This window comes from Caloenas nicobarica, chromosome 2 (genome assembly GCF_036013445.1).
Source record: "Caloenas nicobarica isolate bCalNic1 chromosome 2, bCalNic1.hap1, whole genome shotgun sequence".
Lineage (NCBI taxonomy): Eukaryota > Metazoa > Chordata > Aves > Columbiformes > Columbidae > Caloenas > Caloenas nicobarica.
In genome coordinates, this window is record NC_088246.1 from 127,454,069 (window position 1) to 127,479,548 (window position 25,480).

Here is a 25,480-nt window from a genome sequence, read left to right on the forward strand (position 1 = left end):
TTTGTAAGTGTTCAGTGGGTGTTCTTCCAGTCAGTCCGACTGTTTCCTCGAATTTGTCTTTCTGATGGACCTGTTTGCCCCTAGAAGACACATTCCATCTTGGGTCGCTGCAACCTGGTTCCTGGGTGTTTACTCTCCTCATTCCACTGTTCTCCTCCTAGATTACTTATCTCTAGTGGTTCAGGGTTTCTGTAGTACAAGCTGTCTTCCCATTCAATATTGTCTCTTATAAATGTTATCGGCTTTATTCATTATAACATAAAAAGGAAATCTAATCTCTTTCACAGGACTTTGTGCATGAAAATGAATAAAATCATACAGATTTTAAAGTTTTCTTAGTATCAGTTCTTACCTCTAAAGGAATATAAGGAATACTTAATTTTTTTCTTCACAGTGATACAAATTTTTAGAGAAACCATATAGAAGACAAAATGACTGTTCTTAAAACAAATAACAATATCTAAGAATATTATAAGTTTACAAAAAATATTAACAATTATTAGGTTTACATTAAAGTTTTTTAAATAAAGTCATCGGACATGTGTGTTTTAATTTTTTCACCAGTAAAGATGCACAAGCTATTTTTTCTGTCTTAAAGGAACTATATGAAAATTATTTCTTTGTTTAGATGAGTTCGGGGAATTGTATTATACTCTTTAATTCACAGTTTGTTCATTCTGAAATATCCTTGTCACTCTGGACATGGAATCAAGTGCCTTGTAAATATCTTTTTTAACTGTGCTTGCGTTCATGATCCATGTTGCAATCTGAGAAGACAACTTATTCTATAAACTTCTTATGGATTTTGTTAAAACATTTAGCAAGCAAATCAGGGACTAAACAAGCACATTATTATGATAATGTATTTCAATTCAGCTGATGGAGAGGATGGAATATATGATCAAATCAAGACTACGATTAAGACTTAGTCAATGAACCAGTGAGTTCAGTTTCTCACATCATCCAGCTGATATGCTACCAGATAATCAGATTGAATGCACTGGAAATAATTATTTGTCTTTTTTTTTTGTGTCCATTTTCCTTCTTGCTTAAGACCTTATCAGTCATCAACAGAATTTAGCATTAAGCATGCAAAAAATGTAAGGCACCACAGGTCACAGTTTAGGTGCGACTTATGTATTGATGCATTGACTATTGCACTTTGGATACTGGGTATTTCCCAGAACAAACAGAAATGTCCCTTGGCTCTGTCACAGTAAAGATATTTTACCATTTCTCTCTTAAAAGTCATTCTTTCCAAATGTTATTGGTTTATTGCTCTGTTCATTTTTCATGTAGTAATATAGAATCTTTCCCCAACTTAAAATAAATAAAGGTCAGGTTCAGCATAACACAGATTTTTGTTGATAATTATTTTACAATATTTAATTTACATATAATTCAGAGATTAAAAGTCTTTGTTGTTTGATGCTGAGAATATTTGGAAGTGTCATTTTGTAAGCACACACATTTTCCCATGTACACATGTAAAGAATGAACCATATCCCTAAGAAAATACAGAGAAAAATTAAGGAAGAATTAGTTCTAGTGAAGCTTGAGTCACACAGTTGTGAATATCTCTAAACAAGCGATAGGGGTCTACCTGATGAATATGAGATCTTTAGGTTTTAGGAGACTTACTGAACTCCCTTAACTAAATCCTCACGTCACGCTTTTTTTTCTGGAGAGCCTAAATGAAGAAAGAGGAGCATTGAATTTTGTAGGTCAGCCTATAAGAAAAGAAGATGTATAACGAAAGAACAATTTTCTTCTAAGTACTCTTCACTGGGGAACAGTTTTCTCAGACCATTTTTCAAGACCAACTGGTTGGTATTCTGCATTATGAATACAGTTCAGTCCTCTCCCACTGGACAGACTTTTAGGCCTTTAGTCACAGAGGAAAATTGCTTCTGTGCACAGCTTTTCATTTCGTCTGCTAAATTGACCATGGATGAACTCATTCTCCTAAAATCTGAAAAATGCAATGACCTCATAGGTATGGTTGGTACTTGGAAGACTGATGTAAGTTTTTGAGATAAGGTCGTGAATATGAGTCCCATATGAGTCAGCTAAATAGTATTTTAGAAATGTAACAAGTAATGTAACACATCCTTCCTTTCATTTAAGAGGGCTTTCTTTTCTCTACAGTTGTTTCAGTTCTTAAGTATTAATTATTTTTTACCAGCAAAGACTGGCTGGGTAGTGTGACTTTTTTTATTTTTTAAAGACTTCAGAACAAAATCCTTAAAGTATTTTGACATTTTGTTATGGCAAATTTACTCATAATTAAACCATTAAAGTTTTCATGACCCAATTCCAATCATAGCCCATATTTCTCCCAATGAATAAAGTTGCAAGGGAATCTTGAAAGAAGAACTGCTGAATAATCCTAGAAATCTAGCATCGTAGCTGAGCATCATTCATACCTATCTTAACATTTTATGTGGAATTATCTAACATTGTGTCTTCCCTTTCATCCGGAATAGGTAGCATACCAAACTGAATAATTTTCTATAAATTCCAAAACCTGAATGCAATCAAACTTTAATTAATGCATTTCAATTCAATAAATAATGGCTTAAAATAATAGTATATATATTAAGCGTTGAGTTAACATTTTAATATCTTTCCCATTGTGAAAGTTAAACTTACATACTTCTAATTTTCCAGCTATGTGATTTACAGCTGAATTTAGCAAATGTAAATAGTAAGAAATTGACATGTTTAATGAAGTAAACATGAGTTCTTAACATCTCCTGGCAATGTTGCCTAGGACTTCCTGGGGCAAATCTGTTGTAGCTGAAATCTTCTTTTTCATAGCCTTCGATGAACATTATTTCCCTGAATGTGCCTAATCAGCTTTTGACCCATGTATCGGTCTCACCACTCCAGCATGTTCTGGACATTTATTTCCATGGTTTCATTCTGGTTTGTGTGAAAATGTCCTTCCTCCAGTGTGTGAAGAAAGGTAATGCCTTAGTCTGTGATCTGAGAAACTGGTTTGATTTTCCACTGTTCTTATATAATGAAAACTGGGATTAATTATTTTGTGTTCGTCTTTTCAAAGCCATTCATTATTTTATTTTTTTCTGTAATTCTGTCATCAATTGTCTCCTTTCCAAGATTTGTTTAATCTCTCCTTATTCTAAAGCCACCTTTTCTTATTATCTTTGATACCTTTCTCTGTATTTGTTCTGATTCAGCTACTTCCCTCCTGAGATGAGGAAAGAGAATTGTGCGTAGCACTGAGGATGCAGGACACAAGGGATTTGTTCAGTGGCATAACGATGTATTCTACTTTCTATTGCCCTTCTACTGTCTGATTGTCTTTTCTGACTGCCACTGAGCTCTGAGCTAATGTTTGTAATGAACTATTTGCAAGTTTTCCAAGAAGCAGTAACAATTTTAGAGCCTATTACTGTATGTATGTATTTACGGTTGGTTTTCCTTATGTACATTACTTTGCATTTATTGACATTGAATTTCAGCTCTAATTTTATCACCCAGTCACTCAATGTCATGACATCCATCTACAATATTTCACAGTGGACTTTCATTTTGCATTGTCACCAACGCTGATTGAATTCCTTGTCCTATTTCCCAACCATTCATGAATACTTGAACTGCATAGGGCTAAGCATGATTCTTTATAGGGCACTACAGATAACTTTCCCCACTGTGAACACTGGTCTACTCATATGCCATTTCTATATCCTCATACTTTGGAGGTGCTGGTTGACAGCAGCTCAATAGAAGTCAGCAGTGTGTGCCCTGGCAGCCAAGATGGCAAACCACATCCTGTAGGGCATCATACACATCAGAACCAGCTGATCAAAAGAGGCGATTATGCTGCTGTGTTCAGCATTGGTGCAGCCTTGCCTCAAGTACTGTGTCCAGTCCTGGACCCTACAATTTAAAAAGGATGTGAAGGTCCTTGAATGCATCCAGAGGAGGATAACAAAGCTGGTGAAAGGGCTGGAAGGAATGTCCTATAAGGAGCAGCTGAGGGCTTTGGGCTTGTCTTATTTGGAGAAAAGGAGGCTGAGGGGTGGCCTTATGGCTCTCTACAGCTTCCTGAGGAGGGGATGTGGAGAGGGAGGTGCTGAGCTCTTCCCCCTGGTATCCCATGATAGGACGGATGGGAATGGTTCAAAGCTGCTCTGGGGAGGGTTAGACTGGACATTAGAAAGCATTTCTTTACTGAGAGGGCAGTCAAACACTGGCACAGGCTTTCTAGAGAGGTGGTCGATGCCCTGAGCCTGTCAGTGTTTAAGAGGTATTAGGACAGTGCCCGTAACAACATGCTGTAACTTTTGGTCAGCCCTTTTCACAGGCAGTTGGACTAGATAATCATTGTAGGTCCCTTCCAACTGAAATAGTCTACTCCTATTGTATTGTATTGTATTGTATTGTATTGTATTGTATTCTATTCTATTCTATTCTATTCTATTCTATTCTATTCTATTCTGTGAGATTAAGAGATTAATCTTTTTTATTCCATGACAGCATGTAATTTTTGAGAAGCTGTCATTAGGGATCCAATCCACAAATTTTTGGAGGATCAACTGCCCTGTATGAATTGGATCCCTTACCCCCTGAAGGGCTTTAGGATGGGGCAAGGCTTTCCCTTTCTATCTTCTTTCATTCTTCTCCATTCTGTCATGTTTGTCACTGTGTCTTCATATTGAATAAGAACACTTTGTGTCTATGTGCTTATTACAGGAGCCAGACTGCCTCCCCTTTATTTTCTTCCAGATGAAAATCGGCTTTTGTAAAAGTTAACATTTCAAAGAACTGTGGGAGTTGTCAATAAAATAGACCTACCCAAGTTTCCTTTAAATGAGCTAACTCAACTGCTCACAATATAAGAGAATTGTAACAGCAGGGGAAAGGGTGCCATGAAGTTTAATCTGCCAGGTATTTATTCAGCTAGTCTGTGCAGCACTACATGGTTTAGTAGGCTTAAATTTATTTGTACCTGCAAGAAAGCAAAGGAAGAGGGTTTGAGCAAACAACCAGTCCAATGGAAGCAGAGGAACCCTAGAAACATACTCCAGATGTCCAAAGCTGCGTGTTTTGGTGATGCCTTCAGCCTCCCCCATGGATACTAAGGTTTCTTCCAAGGAGTAAGGATGTACTCCTGAGGACCTGGTGTCCTCCATGTACAAGGGGGAGATTTCTTGACAAAGATCTGTCCGAGCTCTGGATACAAGGAGAAGTAGGCTAGCATTTTCTCTGCCTGACTTCCCCTCCTTCAGGCTGTGTAATTCAGAATGTGCATTTATGTCAGAACAAGACGCAAATAAGCACCCTCATGTATTTCCGAGATTTCTTTAAATCTGAGCTTGTTTTCTGGAAAGAAATGCTATGTGCTGTAGCCAAAAGCTCAGTCTAAGTGAGCCGAAGTCAAGGACTCCAAAGACACGATTCCAGTTAATACCTATCTCTGGTGAAGACGTATTCTCGGTACAGTAAATTCTTCTTTGGTTCCTTTTGCAATTGCTTTTACCAGGTGCAGATTCTCTTGCTGCATTTGCATTTCTTTGTAGCGGTAACCTCAAAGTAAGAGTTAGTGCCAAATCTGCCTCCTGTTTGCTAAAACGTCCTGATAGTTGGCTCTGGGGCAATATATTTGCTGCCAGTCATACAACCCATGCTCACCAGCCATGTAGGGATGGTTTATGCTGGTTTTGTACTGATGGTGGGAGACAAAGTCCTTCCTAGAATGGCTTCAGTGTTACTTGTGTATTTGCACAGTGCCTGATTACAGGCTGAGCTTAGGCTCCTTAGAAAAGAAATATTGATTTTGGGTGAACCCTCGACTTCCAGCTGCAGAATCAGACTCATGTGAAGGTAAATAGAACAGTGCAATACAGTGGCAAGTGAAAGCTCTTAGTAAGAAACAGGAGTAAATAGGATACGAAGCCACAACATACGGGGGCTATATACTGCAAGCAAATAAACTATGCCTGGGACAGGTGGTATAAGAGATCACATTAGTCAGATATGACTGGAGAAGCATCTTCTGAAATTCATTAGGCACTGATAGAAAGTGAAGCTTCATTGCAATGCTTGATAGCTTTTCTGCCCAGTGGGAATCCAACACAAAAGCCTTTTAGCACACAGTTTAACTGGGAATACCTGAGCAAACTGATAACATTGCTGCTTTTATGATAGTCTTGTTTCTCACATATCACAGCAGGCTACTCCAGAAAGCATTGTAAGTGGGGGGATGTGTGCATCTCTGTGTGTTTGTGTGTGTGTGTACGTAGCTCCATCTGCACATTCAGGTAGCAGCTTGAAGGAATTAAACAATATTATCCATAGTAAGAACTACTACAGTGGGAAGGATATCCATAAAAGAAAACCAACTATCAAACAAGGGTTATTGTGGAGTTCTTTGTGTTGCACAGTTTTAGACATCACAGCTGAGTGAAGAGGCTGCTATCTTACCTGCCAAACACATAAATCCAGCCATGTTTCTGATTATAGTATTGTTTCTCCCAAAGAACAAACCCAGCTCAACTGTGGCTCAAAATTGAGTCATTTGTTCTGTGGTTTAAATATGGCAGATTCACACACAAGTGAAAGCACACATGTAATAGATCATCTGCTAAATATCCTGTTAGATGGAAAGTGATTAGCAAAAACAAAGTGATGCTCAAGGAGTTTCTTATCTTCATGTCTTCTATTTCTGATATATTATCTTTCATCACTGTAGCATTTCAATGAATACACAGAAATAAGACAAAACAATATCAGTGTGGGGGACACAGAAGTGATTTGCTTTGCTTTTCTTTTTCAGAATGAAAAGCCATCATTTGTTTGCCTATTCTCTCTTTTCTTACCTTCTTAAAGGTGGAGGTAAACTTTTTTTGCCAAGAATAGACAGGCTTACCATCTATGGTCCTCTAAGGAAGAAAAGATTTTAAGAATTTCCAGTATATATTTACACATCCGAAAAAAAAATCAAAATTATTATTTGTTTGTGATTTTCCTCATCTGTATTGAAAAAATATTAATAGAAAAGGAAAATTGAACTGTGCATTGTCCAAAAATAATTTGGAATTGATATCCACAGAGAGAAATACTGCATGCTGCTCTTCCAGCTCCTTCTGCAGACTAGCTTCTAAGAAAAGTTTTCAAAGAATCTCTGCTCATCCATGCTGCCTTGTAAGCATTTCTACACTCTTGTGAATTTTAACCAGCTCTTGGTTATTATTCAAGCCTTTTTTTTCCCTGTGATTTAATCAGTGCTGGGTCTAAGCTGATGCATGTTTTTCAGGCTTTGCAGCTTACTTCTGTGGTGCATTTCTGTGTCTACTACTCCTGAAAATCCTCTCTGGTGGTTCTACTAGGGGGGCTAATATGAGCAGCTTGGTGTGGTTAGAGATTAAATCTTACTTTGCAATTCATTAGATCATATAACATTTCCTATCATGAGTTAATATGACAGCTTTAGGTTTTATCTGTGGGTTGCTTTTTGTTGTTCTATTTTTCCCCAAGGTATGCTCTGCCATAATTGTTGTTAGTGAAAGCTATTTTTTTTCACACTATTTTCAAGCCATGTTTATGGGTTAACAGAAGCTAGAATAATAATGTGTTCAGTCTTAGCTATTATTACCTAGGTAGTTAAGAAGTGTCTAAAAAGGATGTTAGACAATAGTGAGGATCAGACTGTAGTAATTCTATTCTTACACTCACTGTCACCCCACTGGAATCTTGAACCAGTTTTTATTTCTGTGCCACAGTGTGTCTGTCTTTAACTGGGTACTGCATCATGGTGATGTAATAGTTTCATGGATGTGTTATTTACATGGTGCATGAAGAGAAAGAAATGATTCAGTAGAAAATAAGTAATTCTTATAGATTGCAATGCATTGTTGGAATTAAAATGTATTCTCTGTGTCTATTGCCACAAATAAGTAGAAATAATACTCTCGTTACGTGCCTTCTGATTAAATATGAATGGAAAAAATATCTTTCAGCATTCTATAAACAAAGGACATCTTTCATAATTGCAGTATAAGCAGTGGTAGAATTTTAAAGGCAGTATTAGCATAAGAAATGGCCAAGATTTGCAATATGCTGCTATTCTGAAAGGAGTTTATTTTGGTACCTCCTATGGGCATAATTGTTCTCCCTGGGATTCAGAAACCTTCCCAAGTACCTTGTCAGATGCCAAAGATTTACATTGGCTCTAGTCACTGGCATTCACCTTTCTTTCTTTCTTTCTTTCTTTCTTTCTTTCTTTCTTTCTTTCTTTCTTTCTTTCTTTCTTTCTTTCTTTCTTTTTCTTTCTTTCTCTCTTTCTCTCTTTCTCTCTTTCTCTCTTTCTCTCTTTCTCTCTTTCTCTCTTTCTCTTTCTTTTTCTTTCTCTCTTTCTCTCTTTCTCTCTTTCTCTCTCTTTCTCTCTCTTTCTCTCTTTCTTTCTCTCTTTCTCTCTTTCTCTTTCTTTCTCTTTCTTTCTTTCTCTTTCTCTCTTTCTCTCTTTCTCTCTTTCTTCTTTCTTTCTCTTTCTGTCTTTCTCTTTCTTTCTTTCTTTCTCTTTCTTTCTCTTTCTTTCTTTCTTTCTCGCTTTCTCACTTTCTCTCTCTCTTTCTCTCTCTCTTTCTCTCTCTCTTTCTCTTTCTTTCTTTCTCTCTTTCTTTCTCTCTTTCTTTCTCTCTTTCTTTCTCTCTTTCCCTTCCTTCCTTCCTTCCTTCCTCTCTTTCTCTCTTTCTCTCTTTCTCTCTTTCTTTCTCTCTTTCTTTCTTTCTCCCTTTCTTTCTCCCTTTCTTTCTTTCTCCCCTTCTTTCTTTCTCTCTTTCTTTCTTCTGATTTCGTTACCAGCTTCCAAAGTGATACATGCAACTTAGTGGAGGTGAAGTCATTGCCTGAAGGATACCTTGAAGAAACACTTTGGGTTACAAAACACAATCAAACCTGAAATTATCTGCCTTATCAAAAGATGTGAAATGTTCTGTCACCTGCAAGTAATTCTGAAATTATTCTTAACACATTAAGGTAACAAGTTAAGCTAAAAGTGAATTAAAATAGTTATTTACAAAATATAAAAATAAATAAGACAGTCAGGTTTACAGGAATGAAGGCTGTCTTTCTGTCTGCTTATTGTAAAGTTAGATGTAAAGGGTTTTCTCATTCCCTGTTATTCAACAGACAAGCGAATTACTCAGTAGCCTAAATATGAGAGCTTTAACCCTGTTCTTTGGAGAACTTGTATTTTCTTTGCACACCAGAGGAAAACTGGATCTAGAGAAAGTCTTATGTATTTATCCAGCCCTTTTCTGTTGATTTGTTAGAATCTCTTCAGATGTGGATCTCCCTTCTCTCCTTCTTCCATCTTACCACTTTATCCCCTTCCCTTTCCATTCTTTTATTCTTTAACTTTCAAGGTTTAAGGTTGGCTCTATTTTACACTAATGATTTTCACTACATTCATTTAAATCATTTACAAGCAATTAATATGTTGCAAGATAAAAGACTGTAATCTAGCCAGTCATGTTTAAACACTGTGTTCAGTGGTTTTACATATTGAGAATTTCATTTTATTCAAAATATAAAGCTTAGATGTCTATCACATGATAGACAACAAAATAAATAGGATTAATGCTTGAGGCTTATTTCTTTCTCTTACGTGGGTGAAGGACAAAGGTTCTCAAATCCCTTCTGTGAACATAACTGATCTGGAGCATGAGTACCTAGTCTGTGAGGGATGCTCTGACAATGTTATCATTGGGCTACCAGAGTATCTAGATGAAATTCTGTGACCTACAGAATTATACAGGAGTCTGGATTACACAGTTTGTTTCAAATCCTCCAACTTTCTCTTCTCTGAACATGTGGTATTTTTTCTGAAGGTCCTGCAAAAAAAACAAAGGAGAGAGAATAGGCCATAACTAAACTAAAGACTTGTAAGACGAAGAGAGGGAAAGAGAACACGCAATGTTCTCACTTTTTTTCCTCAACCCTAACCAAGCTGGTGTAAACCTTGGCTGTGTAACATGCTGTTTCTCCCTCTTAACTGGTAAAGTCCTTTTGGGCATGAAGTCAATAAGGGTGGTTATATGTTTATGCTGTTGGAGGAATACATTCCCAGACCAAGTGCAGGTTGCAATGGTTCTCATCTTGGCCTGGGAAAATTCGATTGTCAAATACAATTTTTAATTTGAAGACAAAGGGACACTGTGGAAACCAGGATTTGAGAAGAGCAGACACAGGGCACAACTTCAAAAAGCACAGTAGCTAACAGGTATAGTCTTTTCCAGCACGCTGCTCTCCTTTCTCAGTGCTAGGTAAATGGTATTCAAGAGGAATTATCTCCTGCAGTATTAGCCAACAGCAACCTCTATGTATTAATATTTTGAGAGTAGACATTTATTTTATTATCTCTGCTCACTTGTTTCTGCCAGATCAACCTAACACAAAAGTACCTGTAAGCTCCTCTCACCCATTTTTAGAGTCCTTAACACATTTTAAGGCCTATCAGAGTTGCGGCCTCTGGGACCTCTTCACTACAGCTGTAAATGGTAAAGCACAACCAGACTGGCTCTAGGTGTGCTACTGAAATTGGTAGACAATGCCCCTAAAGCCTGAATTTTATTCAAGTCAAATCCAGTAGATTTTAGGAAGATGTGGGAAAGAAAAAAAAAAAGGGTAGACAACGTAATGTACTTCAGAAGTTGCTGCTACCATATCCTGCTATGTTTTCTGACATTTCTTCAGTTGTTTGTCTTCTTTTATGTTTTTAGATTTCTAAGTACTTTAAGGTTGGGACTTCTACTGCTACCACTATAAAATATCATGCATTTCATCATTTAGTTCTAGAAAATGAGAACATACCTTTGAGAAAATCTCTCCTGTAATTCAAAAATTTCATTCACTTTTGAAATGGTGTATAATTATATAGATATACAATGCATATATACATTTATACAATAATGTATATAATCGAGAAGTTATAGTGCATAATTATATACAGTAATATAATTGGATAACTATATACGATAGTATATAGTATATAATCATGCAATTATAGTGATTGGTTATTGTTATACTACAACTACATACTACTGTTACTCTGGATCCTGTTTCCTTTTCTTCAGATTGCATTTTTGGCTATCTGTTGTCATTTTCTTGAAATACATGGAGTTATAATTTTATCATGCATTATAATCTTAGTCGTATTTCTGTTTTGCTGACTCATGTATACACACAGTTCCTGGATAATATCCTATATCTTTTATGTATCTGCCATTCTGATTTACTTTAGTGCTTTACTAGTCTTTACAGGAAGAAAAGGGCTTTACAGTCCTTTTTTCAGAGTGCTAAAAAATTTAGTGGCAAGTACGTTGCTAAGATCAATTACTCATTTTCTGCTCTTTCCTCAGAATTCGTAAGCTCTCTTTGAAATACTAGTCAAGAGATAGCAATAGTCAGTATGTTTGGTAATGGAATGCTTTTTTACCTTCTTACTGCAGTAAATTCACTCTTCCAATGCAGTTTCCATTTTATAAGTTAAACATAAAGACACTTTGTAAAGGTTTGTATCCTACACCATTTTATACGTAAACATTTGATTTAAAAAGTGTCTTCTGCTTTCGTACTGCTGTAATCATTGTGGGAAATTTAGCAATAGTGAAATATCTTCTAGAAAATAGGAACACTGTTTGCCAAGTAACACATCTAAAGTACCACATAAATAGATGGGAAATATTGTGTTTCAGCTGCCATCAGCAAAAAAGAGGTCAAGAAAAAATTATATTCAGTGAGATGACAATCTATGTGGATTTGGTGTGTACAAGGAAGGACATGAAGCACAGATCTCTTATCTTTTTGATTGGAGGAATCGTCCAAATCTAGTTTACCTCTAATGTCACATACATCCTCGGGAGCTAGGACTACTGAACATTTATTAGTTTATTTGGATGGTCCTATGTTGTTGTAATGCGATCTCTATAAAACTCTGTGTGGCAGCTTAACAGTGATAGGTGTCGTATCGTACACCTGATCTTGAAGATTAACCTGATAGCCTAGGGCACTGCTTCATGTAATCTTAAATACCTGGTATACACTTACATATCCCCTTGAACCAGTGGAACTGCCGTATGTGAAGCAGATAGATAGGAAAGTAATCACATACTGTGGGAGTGGATTTAAAGGCCACAGCTGTTGATGACAAAGCCAAGCAGAAAGCTTCAAATCAAAATTAGCTAAATCATCAATTTTAATAAAAAATATTTCAGTCTACAGAAAATAGCCTTGATTTAAATAATCATTTCTAAGTTTATTTTGCATTTGTCCTAGTTTTCCTAAGGAAAGGTTAATCCACATTAACAGGTAACTATTAAAATACATTAATTTGCAAGTAAATATACATTTTACACTCAGTTTGATTCTTTTTAATAGCATGTATTACAGGCGTATTCGTTTATTAAAGCAATTATATGGCACAGCATATATTTGCTCAGATGATTAGGTTTTTAATTTCTTACATGTTTTCATAGTTTCTTACAGTTTAATGATGGACAATTATATAATCTAATTTCACTTCTATTAAACTAGTCATTTATATTTCATGCAGATGTCCATAGCTTAAGCCTACAGATTTTAGTTAGCCTAAAGCATATAGGTCCTCTGGAGACTATACTGCCCAGGAGTCAGATAGAGACTACTACTTCATTTCTACCAAAAGCTATTAGCAAAAAATAAATTATCCAAAAGCATTGATAATAGCACCATATAAATGTACCCATGTTCCACTAATAAGAAATCCCTTCGTGCACTCCACATTGAAGTCTCTGCCAGCTTAGCCCAGGTGACAATTGTTTCCCACACCTTGAACCTGCTCATCACTATAATTTGTAGAATGTGAGCAACATTTATCAGCTAGTCGTTGAAAAAATAAGGTTTTTGGTATGAAAATACTGACGGTTCTGAAAATACTAGGTGGCCGCATCCAAAGAGTTATGGCTCAATGTCCAAATGGAAACCAGTAACACGTGGTGTCCCTCAGAGGTCCATACTGGGACCAGTACTGTTTAATATCTTCATTAGTGACATAGCAGGATTGAATGCACCCTCAGCAAGTTTGCTAATGACACCAAGCTGAGTGTGGCAGTTGATACGCTGGAAGGAAGAGATGCCACCCGGAGGGACCTTGGCAGGCTCAAGGAATGGGCCTATGCAAGCCTCATGAAGTTCAACAAGGCCAAGTGCAACGTCCTGCACCTGGGTCTGGGCAACCCCCAGTATTAATACAGGCTCTGGGATATCAGAGCAACACTGCTGAGAAGGACTTGGGGATCCTGATGGATGAAAAACTAAACATGACACGGTAGTGTGCACTTGCAGCCCAGAAAGCCAACCATACCCTTGACTGCATCACAAGAAGTGTGGCCAGCAGGTTGAGGGAGGTGATTCTGCCCCTTTACTCCACTGTCATGAGACCCCCACCTGGAGTACTGTGTCCAACTCTAGGGTTCCCAGCACAACAAAAATATGGATCTGTTTGAGCGGGTCCAGGGGAGGGCCATGAGAATTATCAGAGGGCTGAGATAATTGGTGTTATTTAGTGCCAGGGAGACATTATTGTGGCCTTTCAATAAACAAAGGGGGCTTATAAGAAAGGTGGATAGAAGCTTTTTACCATGGTCTGTAGCGAGAGGACAAGGGGCAATGGTTTTACAGTGAAAGAGGGTAGATTTAGACTGGACCCGAATAAGAAATATTTTACTATGAGATAGGTGAGATACTGGAACAGGTTGTCCAGAGCAGTTGTGGAATGCCTCATCCCTGCAAGTGTTAAAAGTTAGGTTGGTGGGGGCTTTGAGCAACCTGATGAAGATGTTCCTGCCCACAACAGAGGGGTTTTACTAGGTGATCTGTACAGGTCCCTTCCATCGGAACAATTCTGTGATTCCATGAAATATCTGAGTATTTGATGTATTGTTTATTCTCTCCAGAGCAAGATGTGTACCCTAACAACTGTGTAGCTGGATGAAAGCAAGGGACAACAGCCTCTTCCCACAGTTTCCTGCTTGATTTTCTGCAGACTAGCACTGGCAAGTGTCCTCTGAGACAGTTTACTAGAGAGTTACTGAGAGTTACTGAGACAGTTTACGAGACAGGCAAGACAGGCAGTCCCCTGTACAGTGCAGAGATCCCAGAAGGTTTCCATGCCTTGAAACTCAACATTGTCAAGACAAGCCCACCTTGGCATTTACATTGCTCTCTGGATCAAGACAGAGGTTCCTATTTATACTTCCGTTAGTGACCTTTGATGCTTTAGATATCCTGTTCCAACCACTCCATTGGTCCCTTTGCATGATTACTGAAACCCAAGATGAGCAAGTTAAGTGTCTTCCTTCTCATTTGCATCACATTTTCTTTAGTTATCAGGGAACACACATTTAAGTCTATCACTTGGTACCAGACCAATAGCCAGTGTTTCCAATATCAAGAAACTGGGCAGTACGCATCAGTCAGCTCACTGCAAATTGGCAATTAAAGTGATGGCTAGATGGGTTCACATGAGCATAACGTTATTAATTAAACAGCAGCTGGGTTAATCAAGATAGCAAAAGTAATTTGTTGGAATAAATATTTTATCAGTGTGTTCATCAATAAAGCAAAAGAAGCGGTTTTAATTAATTAATTTATAAAAATATTCACAGTGTGATGACTGTAACTCTGTTTAAGGATCCAGAAAGAGGTCTCGTCTTTAGAAGGGTATATTCCCACTTTATCACTTCATGTTAATTGTACTGTAGATATCAATTACCCAACCATAATCACTAGTGTGTTAGTTACAAGCCAAACATTGCTGTCCCACTCTGAACAGCAACACCTGACAATTGATGCTCTTTTTCCTCTTCGTTGCTTTATTCTTTCAGAAATGTGAATTCTGCCATTTAATTACAGAAAGATATTCTTGGAATATGGTGGGTTATGATACCTCTTGGCGTCATTAGAGACCTGATCTTTCTTTTCGTCCTGAGTAGACCATGAAATTGAGAGAAGTTTAATTGGGGTTTTTTATTATTTTTCCTGGTATTAATAACTGAACAGGTGGGGGCAAATGATATATTTTAAACAAGTATATGCCATAAACACAACAGGTGATAGTGATTTCTATCTGACTGGGGAATATTTATCTACTGATGCTGAGAAATATAAAGAAATATTAAGAAGCGGGGAGAGGCTGCTGATTTTGCAATAAAGTCATAGATCAGACAATGTGTGTTTCAAACACTGAAGAGAGTGGGAAAATATTTACTTTGAGAAGAAGGTCTACTGAGAGAGCAAGGTGTAGCTGCTTGGACTGTTAAAACAATCAGGTTTGCCATGCCCCATACTTTCTTGGAGGGAAGACCTCTTAGAGCATTTTTTCTTATTGCTTTCTTCTTTATGTTTGGTGGTTGATTACATATTAGAGTTCAAGTCTCTCTGTGTGCTTTATCCACCTGTCCGACAGCTTAGACATGTGTAAGAAATTTGCTGGAAGCCCTCACAGGTAGATGTTTCACATAATATGCATGGATATGGGGTACACATGTACATATAAAGAAGGAATCACGTTTATAAAAGTGAAGTTAATTTAATACAGAATACTAATAATAAGGGCCAAAAAAGAAAGACATACACAATTGGAAAATGGTAAATAATTCTAAATATTTGTTCTTCCTTTACAAACATTTCACCCAAAATCTGTTCTACAGTCCATTTTTATCATGCTCATTATTCATTCAGCAGTTTTACTCTTCAAAATATTTCAGTCATGTTTAGGGAAAAGACACAAACCCAAGTGACTTACACACACAAATTGCACAACACAAATGGTGAACAGGAAATACGGTAGATAAGCAGGTGACATTCCCTTATGAAAAATCGCCTGGTTTTGGAGCACAAGTCTGATGAGGAGTGTTTGAACGAACTGGGGCTATTCAACCTGGAGAACAGGAGGCTGACGGGAGACTTTATCACTGTCTACAACTACCTGAAAGGAGGTTGTAGCATGGAGGGTGTTGGTCTCTTCTCCCAAGTAGCAAGTGATAGGACAAGAGGAAATGGCCTCAAGTTGTGCCAGGGGAGGTTCAGCATGGATATTAGAAAAAAATTCTTCACAGAAAAGGTTGTCGGGCATTGGGACAGGCTGCCCAGTGAAGTGGTGGAGTCACCATCCCTGGAGGTGTTTAAAAGGCATTTAGACAAGGTTCTTAGGGACATGGTTTAGTGCTAGAGTTAGTTTAGATTATGGTTGGACTCAGTGATCTTGAGGGTCTCCTCCAACTGAAATGATTCTATGATTCTGGTATTTGTGTGATACTAATGCAATATTTTTTTTAATCGTAATGTTCAGGTGGCACAAGCAATATACCTCAAGTAAGATTGGGTTTTTTGATTCCTTGGAAGCCTTTATATCATATTGTTTCAGTAGTCATGGCTGAAAGATGCACTAAACTGAAGTTTAGGGAAAAATGTGGTTAACCTGTCAAGGAGTCTGTAAGCCAGCCCTGGTCCTGGAGGTGCAGGGCAGCAGAACCACAAGATCTCATTTTCACTAGTATTGGGAGACTGGACCCCTCTTATCTGCCCAGGCAGTGTTCAGCAGGTACATGTGGGCTCATACAGAGTCAGCCAGCCCCACCATGGCTCTGGGTCCCATCGAAGTGAGGCCCCATGACACCAAGCACAGCGGGCCTTGGTAGCTCAGGCACAGCTTGGTCTGAACCATCTCCCGCCAGCGCCTCTGCCAGAGCAGGTTTGCATTTTTCTGGCTCGGAGCACCCATACAATGAAATAGTGTCTGCCTGATAGAAGCTGTGACAATACTGCCCCAGTAAATCGGGCCCCAAAAAAGCCAAGGAAGCTGCCAATGCTGCAGTCTGCTCAGGGTGAGAGGAAAGTTGGATTAAATTCGCTTTCCTGAAACACCAGCGAGGTGAATGCCCTGGAGAGGAAGCTCCAGCAGGACAGTGCAGCAGCGCCAAGACTGCTCTCATTCACAAGTGACTCCACTTTAGTGCAATGTAGCTAATTCTCCATGGGGAAGATTAATCCCTTGGAGGAGGATTAAGCTACAGTGAACTAAGGCCACTTCATTTCTGAATGGGAAAGGCCACACAGGGATTTAATGTACTTTATCTTACGTGCATTGATTTCACAGCTTTAGTTAATTCATCTTAGCTTCCCTGAATTCCCTTGTGTGGACAAGCTTTTTGTCTGTGGAGAAGCTCTTGGAGCTGCTTGTAAAGCTCATCATGCAGCCCAACCAGAAAGCAGGTTGGAATCATTTCTGTGCCTCTGAAGGAGCTTATACCTGTCTAGATAGTATTAAATTACCTCTTTCTCAGATAGTTGATCCATGACACCCTTAAAGAACAATTTTAATTAGATTTTTTTGAATGCACCAAAGAAAAAGGAGTTTTCTTAAAACTAATCTCTGGGTTATTTTAGAAATCTCTCATGAACAGTATTTTACAGGCTTTCAGATAGCACAAATTGTGTACAGCTGCACAAACAGTATTTTCTCAAGCATAGACATGTCTGAGCAGTGAAGTTTAACAGGTTTCCTTGCCCAGTGGGATTTTATTTTTTTTTCTGGTGTTCGTAAGAAAACATTTGTCTATATGGGAAGCAAATGAGATGAATTTCCATTCCTTGATCCTAAAGATCTTAATCACTTACTCTGAGTGGCACAAGTGACACAGATCTGGGTTGAGAAGGATGTTTTTGTGGGAGCTGCTGTTAAAATAATGACATGATTTTGCTGATGCTGTCCTTTGAGGAAATGACTCTGCGCATTTCTTGCATAGTTAATGTGTTTTACTGATAGGCCTTTCTGATAAGATGTTTTGTAATGCTGGTGAATCATACCCCAGCTTTACTGTTTAGCTACATCATGACATTTCACATATCAAATTAAACTTTTGCCAAACATTTCTTCACTGGGGCACCTTAAGCAACACAAAAAGACATCTGTTGTGGATTCAATATAGACGTTACTACAACTTAATTCTGCAGTAGTCAATAAATATTTTGGTTTTTTAATACGTAATTAGGTGCTTAGGAGGCCCACATTCATGTGGACAAAAATCATGTGAGAGCAGAGGTACCCAAGAAACAAAGGAATGTAAGTAACAGCTGACCATCAAGGTCCAAGTGTTTTCCACCAGTACTACTCAATAGTAGTCTTCATCAATACTGATCACAGAATCACAGAATCACAGAATGTTAGGGATTGGAAGGGACCTCGAAAGATCATCTAGTCCAATCCCCCTGCCAGAGCAGGAACACCTAGGTGAGGTTACACAGGAAGGCGTCCAGGTGGGTTTTGAATGTCTCCAGAGAAGGAGAATCCACAACCTCCCTGGGCAGCCTGTTCCAGTGTTCTGTCACCCTCACTGAGAAGAAGTTTCTTCTCAAATTAAAGTGGAACCTCTTGTGTTCCAGCTTGAAACCATTACTCCTTGTCTTACTGTTGGTTGTCACCGAGAAGAGCCTGGCTCCATCCTCGTGACACCCACCCTTTATATATTTATAAACATTGATGAGGTCACCCCTCAGTCTCCTCTTCTCCAAGCTAAAGAGACCCAGCTCCCTCAGCCTTTCCTCATAAGGGAGATGCTCCACTCGTCTCAGTGATGCTAGCAAAATATTTTAAAATATAATAAAACTTGAACAAAAGAGAGAACATCTCTTTAATTGGGCTGTTTGTGATCACTTGCACTGAAATTTACATATGAATTCAGGAAATGAAAGCAAATCTTTTCTGAATACAGATGCAATACCTGTATTTATATATAACAGCATTGTACTAAAAGCTTAATGAGTGTTCAATATAATCTAATGATTGCTTTTCCTCCTCTTTCATGCAGCTGATTGGATTTGTGTATGCCTGTTACGTGATCAGTATTTTCATGGAGGAAGAAGACAGCTGTAAGTACTGATACACACCTCTCCATCTCTGGAGCCATAGTACCTGGGGTGAGACTTAGTCTTGCGTTAGCTACCAAGGTGAAGAACAATATTTGAAAAATAGCAGAATCTGGCATTCATGGACACCAATTTTGCTCAGACACATACTTATTTAGGTACTACAACCTTATTCAGGTATCAGAATTGTACTTAATAAACTTCTTCACAGGGATTTGTGAACTGCTAGCATAAGCAGGTCATACTGTTGAAAAGCCTGTGATCCGTGTTGCATATATATATATATATATATATAAAAAGTATATATATATATAAAATTTTTATATACGTACATTTGAATTTTATTAAAGCTCCTGAAAATATTTAATCTTTTCTTTACAAATGACAGTTTTATCAGCAGTAAGGTTAATGCAGATGACAGTTTAAGCAATTTACAGTGTACAGTATCACTCTGGGTAATAATTAGATAGACCCGTTCAACACTTAAGAAGTATCTAGGTCATACATCTGAAATGCTGACCCCATGTTCCTAACCTTCCTTTATCAAGAAAACTCTTATATACATACCCATATTGTTGAAAAAGTTTGAAAACTTCAAACTTTTTTTCAAATTTCACCTTTCAAAAATATTTATCAAAAGTCATTAAATGGGCATTAGAAAAATCTGAATATGTTGAACATTTTGGTAGAATGGTCTGTGAAAAGAGACTGTGAGAATTGCCCAACAAGCTCACCATACCCACCTGACTAGCAAAGGGATTGGTAAAAGCAGTAGTAAGACTGGAATGATAATGGATGAGCAAAGAGAAGCAAATATAAAAACAAGTCTATTTAAAAAAAGGAAGAATGCGTGATCATGTCAGTTACTTCCTCTCATATATGAGTAATTAAGTAGTAAAATATCTGCCTCTAGGAAAACAAAAAAAAAAGAGGAACAAATGCATTTTATGACTATAGGATAAATAATATACAACCAAATATTTATTCATAAACTTTTATTCATAAATCTTAACGTAGTTGTTTTGTTTCCTCACAGAATAGCACTAGTGGATTAAATTAATATAGTAGAAAAAAATTAATTCAGTTTATAGGAAAGCATTTGATGATGTGGAAAACCTTATTGAAAACATAACTCAAGTAATTCATGACTGTAATAGAAAAACGGACTTTTTGATTGAAAACATTGTGAAGGACCATAAACAAAATACTTTTCCATTTCTACAAACTGTATGACATTCAGTTCTCCATCATAATGCAACAGACATTAATGTCAAATCTATTTTAGCACTTTCATTTAGGTTTCTAATAGGAAGAAAACATATCGAAGCAATTGCTGGACAAAACTGAGTCATAAGCATGTTGTGCACATATCGTCCTGTGAAAAGGCACAAGGCGCTTGGATAAAGACTGGTGCTGTAAAGGAGAAATATGAGCACTTGGTGAAGCAACCAGAAATGTAGGTCTTGAGGAGGAGGAAAAGCCCAGACAGCGCTCCCTTGGAAAGCTGGGGGTTGCCATTTAGTCAGGAACTGGTAACACAGGGTGACAGCAGAGGATAGTACAGCAGAAGATGGACATATAATTTGAGGTGTGTGAACGGAGTCTTTGGTGAATGAAATCCAGAGACAACTGTCCTTTTCATATGTCTGTGGTGCACCATGATGGTAGGTAGGGCTACATATGGATATCTGGAAGCTTCATTTAAGACAATTACTAACAAAATTCCTGGAACAGGAATCATTAAATGATTGGGAAGGAGGGCAGACTGATAAGGAAGACACGAGCTACAGTGCCTGTAAAAGAGTAATAGTGTGTGTATATGCACACCCACATGCAAACACAGATGTATCTACAGACTCTTCACTTTTTACATAAATATGCTATATTATTGTCGGTTTTGTTTAGTCCTATATACTGTGCTTCACACATCCATGTTTTATGCATGCATGAAAGAAAGACAAAACTCCCACCAAAGAATACAACATGTTCTCGGAAAATGCAGTCACTTGCTAAAGGGTATATGTGGATTATATTCAGGGCCTCATGAGAGGATTGTTTTCAAGTTAATGGCCTTGTTCATTCAGAAAATGTCTCTACTTCAGAAGAGTCAGGGCAGGGTCTGTCTTTGACATCAGTGGCCCAGCCACTTTCCTCTGACTGTGAATCCTCCATACTGTCTTTTGAGAGTTTTGTGATGTGTGCTATGAATGAAAATTTAAATCACTGAGAATGGAGAACAGCTGACATATTTTAACCAGTAAAACACATCAAGTGCCAAGGTGATCCAGTATGTAAAAGCAACCCAGTACTCATTCTCCACAAGTGAATGGGGTGTCTACATTTAATTTCTGTTTGTCTTCCAGAACTACCGATGGCGACTTGATGTTTTGTTATGTACAAGTGAAAATCATCTTACTTATCTTGGAAAGTATGGTGTAGTTGTGCTTTATGTCCTACGTTAGGAATGGGCAAGTTTCCCATCCTTAGTTGTACCTTTACTTATAATCTTCTTGATTCTGGTGTGAATAGGTCTTTTTAGTCAGCAGAGGATGGCCTCAGGCAGAGGGCAAGAGAGGAGCGTTGGCAGTGGAGTGAAGAAGCGGAATAGATTCAGCTAGCAGATTTTACCACCAGTGGAGGGAAATGATTTCTGCTTTATCAGTTCTTTTTTATTCTTATTTTAAGATACTGAATCCAATCAAAAGCGACTAAATAGTGCTTTAATATCTCGCTTTGTGCTAATTTGTGCCTTAATGCCCATTTGTGTTTTAGCGTCCTCTATGCCTATAGATAAATAAAATGAAGACAAGTGTTAACTCATTTATAGCAATCCCACAGTTACATTTCAAATGGGGAAATGTCTGTGTAAGGCACAGTGGGAAAATAGTTCGGTAAAGTAACTACCTGAGAAGAACAGGACTTATTCTGGAAAAAAATCACATTGTTAACTTGCAACACAATGAACAAAAATTTATTTAAGAAAGAAGTACAGTGGTGCTTCAAAACAGTCAGATTAAAAGTAGACAGTGATTACATTAGGATAAAAGTCCAAGAAACTACAACGACACAGCAATTTTAATATGATGCAGCAGATTCTTCTATTATGTAGATGCAACTATTCTATCATATTTTTGCAGTAGTTTGCACAGAACAAAACCTTGGCCATCTGAGAGTCAAAGCCTCTCTAATTAAATACACTCCGCAATATTCAGTGCATCAAGTTAACCCCTGTTCTTGGTCTGAAACCCGTCAGGCAGACTTAAAAATTAATAATATCTGCCTGTTTAGCCTCTGTGCAGTGCTTAAATGGATTTTGAGCCTGACATTTCAGCTGATGGACACCTTTCTGAACAGTAATAATGCTTGAGGAAACATTTATTTCCAGCTATTGCTCCCCTTACCTACGTTTCAGACTGTAGTTAACTTTTACTTAGAAGGAAGATGATAACAGGTCAAAAGAAATGAAGAAGACGACATGTAAAAGGCACACTGCTGTAATGGGGTTAATACCTTCCATCATTCATCCTAATGAAAAAGTCTATTTATATCTCTTCCCTTCATTTTTTCATTTCTTTCTTTGCAGATCTATCAATCTATATAAGCCCTTTTGAAGGAACAGAATATGTGAAATCTGTAATCACAAAAGCCTTTCTCTATCCTGTTTGTGAATCATTTTCTCCTAAAAATGAACGGAGAAGCTTGTCGCTACCTTGTCAGAGGTAGTGAATGGTTTTAATAAAGCAGAGTCTAGAGACTAGGCAAAATACATTGTTAAAATCATTATTGAGTTTCTAAATAGTTTCTGGACTTTGTTTAAGAAACAGTTGATAGCAGCATTGCTGCTACATACTAGTTTGTAAACATGACATTGACACATGTCAGAAGTGATAATGCTGTATTGAATGTGAATTTGTGGAGTGGTAGTTAAATTGCATACAAATTGCATAAGGGAAAAAAGTGAAATCAGAGGGGAAGATTTGCCACAAACCTACAGTTGTGATTTCAGCATTTGTTATAAAAACAAGGCTGAAACACCAAAAGGTCAGTCAAAGGAAGCTCAAGTCTCTTTTGTGGATGAGCAAAAATAAAGGGCTTCTGTTTACCATGAAGAAAAGCTTTATCCCTTATATTAAACCACAAGAACAAAATTAATAAACAAATATTATTTTTTGGGTCTCTTCCCTATGCCAGTTTTATTCAGAGCTCAGCTGTACTTTCAGAACTGAGAGGAACATGGATCTGTTTTAAAAAAGGAAGAATTTCTCCATACTGTGGTATCAATAGGAACCTCCATATGCCATCATTAGACAGATATTAAGTAAAGCAAGATACATTATTACCACCATTGAAAAACTACTGCATTGCCTTACCTGACATATGGCATTGTGTTTATACAAACCATTGAGCATCTGTTGGCAGTAATCAAATGAGAGAGAAATAATTCTTTCTTCACATTTAATTTAATATTTGTAGTTACACAGTAAATCCAGCAGTGATAAATTTCTTATTAATATGCTATTTTTTGCAAAATGAATGAAGGACTAGTAATAGGTACTATTAGCAACATACCCATGTATGTATGTGTGGTTACATTTTTATATAAATATACAGGTTTCCTTAACTAAGCAGTTTTGGGGAACCCACTACTAATACCTTTACATCAGCTGCGATTTCCCATGTGGCTGAGTCCATTTACCTTCTATAAAACAGAATTTTTATCATAAAATTGTTAGTACAAAAGACAACCAAGAAGGAGGATCCTGCACTACAATTCTGTTGGGCATTACAAGAATCAGAGATCTCCAGACCATCACTATCCTGTATTACCTCACTGAAAATGAGGATTTAAGAAACTTTTCAAACAGAAGCCAGCAGCACAGATCATCACTGGGCTTTAGTGCTCACTGCTTTTACCTTTATACCATAATGACTTGAGATATTGAAACAAAATGTGTAGTTACTGACCGATGGATGAATATGCTTTACACAGACTTTTAAAATTATAATGAGTTTTACTGCCTGGCACTGGAACAGCACTATGGCTGCCAGGTGGACAACATTCTCCCAGCTTTGACATTTTGTAAAATGGCAGTGACTATCAGTATTTTTGGAAGGCTTGAAAAGCAATTTGCATCTTTTTGTTCATCTGGACAAGCAACCCAAAACCCCAGAATTTTGATATACCAGTTTTAGTAAAACAACAGAGTATTTCTGGCAGACATAGGCTATATATATTTCCAAGCACAGAACTGTAGTGGGTCCATAACCAAAATGTATTCTGTAAGTGTTCATTCAACTGAACAGTTTTCTAAAAATAAATGAATGTGGACTCCTGCAGGGATGAAGAGTCTAACACAACTGTCCTCAAATGTGGTCTGTGACATCTGGAAAGCCAGGGAGCCCAGATAACACCATAAAATCTCTGGCTGGTGATAGGTGTTTCCTACTGCTCCTTGCACTGAGGTGCTGGCCACGTTTCAGGTGGCTGGTGCCAGGGGTGACTCGGTCCCTGCTAGCAGCAGTTCTTATTGCCTTACCGATACCCACCATGAACCAAAGGAGAGGTTGAAGTGCATCCAGAAATAGCACCAGGAGTATCCAGGAGGCTCCCCAGGTTCAGCTGTGGCCCAGCCCAGTCCCACCAGATGTTTAATGGAGACAAATGTCAAGATCCTGTTTCTGTAGACTTTAGAGGTCTGTCCAGACAGAGTTTGTTAATTAGATGCAGACTCAACTGTTTACTGTCCTACTTATACCTGACTCCACCTTCTCCCCTACTGGAGATATAAAGGATAAAGCTGTTATTCTAACATTGTACAGTCTTACAGTTCCATTGGTGTCCTCCTATTTATCATTAACCTTAATGTGTGAATTAACTGAAAATGCATGCTCACTCCTATACTAAACTAACGCAATGAATTCTGAAGTATTTAATGAAGGAAGAAACACATCAGGAACATTAGATGATTAAAACTACCACTACATACTATTATATTTTATTTTTTCCTTTTTTTCTTTTTTTTTTCTTTTTTTACATGAAGTTATAGACTGCCTACTTGTTCTCATTCCTATGGAAATGTGTGCATAAATATAATGCACACAACCTGGGGTAAAACCTCTAAAGTGGTGTAAAATAAAAGCAGTCAAACAATATAAATACTAAATACTAGAAGAAATCTTGATCCCGGTTAATTCAGTGGCAAAAAAATTCCAGTGGAGGCCTGACTCTACCTCCATTTTTTCTGCTTAGAAACTATAGATTCATAATGTCACAGAAAAGCAACTCAAAAAAAATATACCCGTGCCACCCTCTGCTTTTACATTCCCCTAGCAAAATGTACAAAATAGTCTCCATTTTCAGTTGTAATCTCTATGGAGTGTTACAGAACACCTTGTTCTAGCTGAGAGATTGTCTTTAAATAATAGATAGTGCACAACATATGAAAAGGGAAGTCTTGGCTGTGGAATATTTCCAGCAGCAGAAGTTATCTGCCTGAAAGTACCATACATTTAATGGGCACTGCAATATGTCAGGTTTTTCCAG

The 25,480-nt window shown here is 37.6% G+C and overlaps 1 protein-coding gene across 1 annotated transcript in view; it reads left to right on the forward strand.

Moving 5' to 3' along the window:
- NKAIN3 (sodium/potassium transporting ATPase interacting 3) overlaps window positions 1–25,480 on the forward strand; it is a 346,886-nt gene that overhangs the window by 305,067 nt on the left and 16,339 nt on the right. Inside the window, exon 5 of the mRNA XM_065629251.1 lies at window positions 18,879–18,939. Coding sequence (XP_065485323.1) covers window positions 18,879–18,939 — 61 coding nt within the window. The remainder of the gene's footprint in view (window positions 1–18,878; window positions 18,940–25,480) is intronic.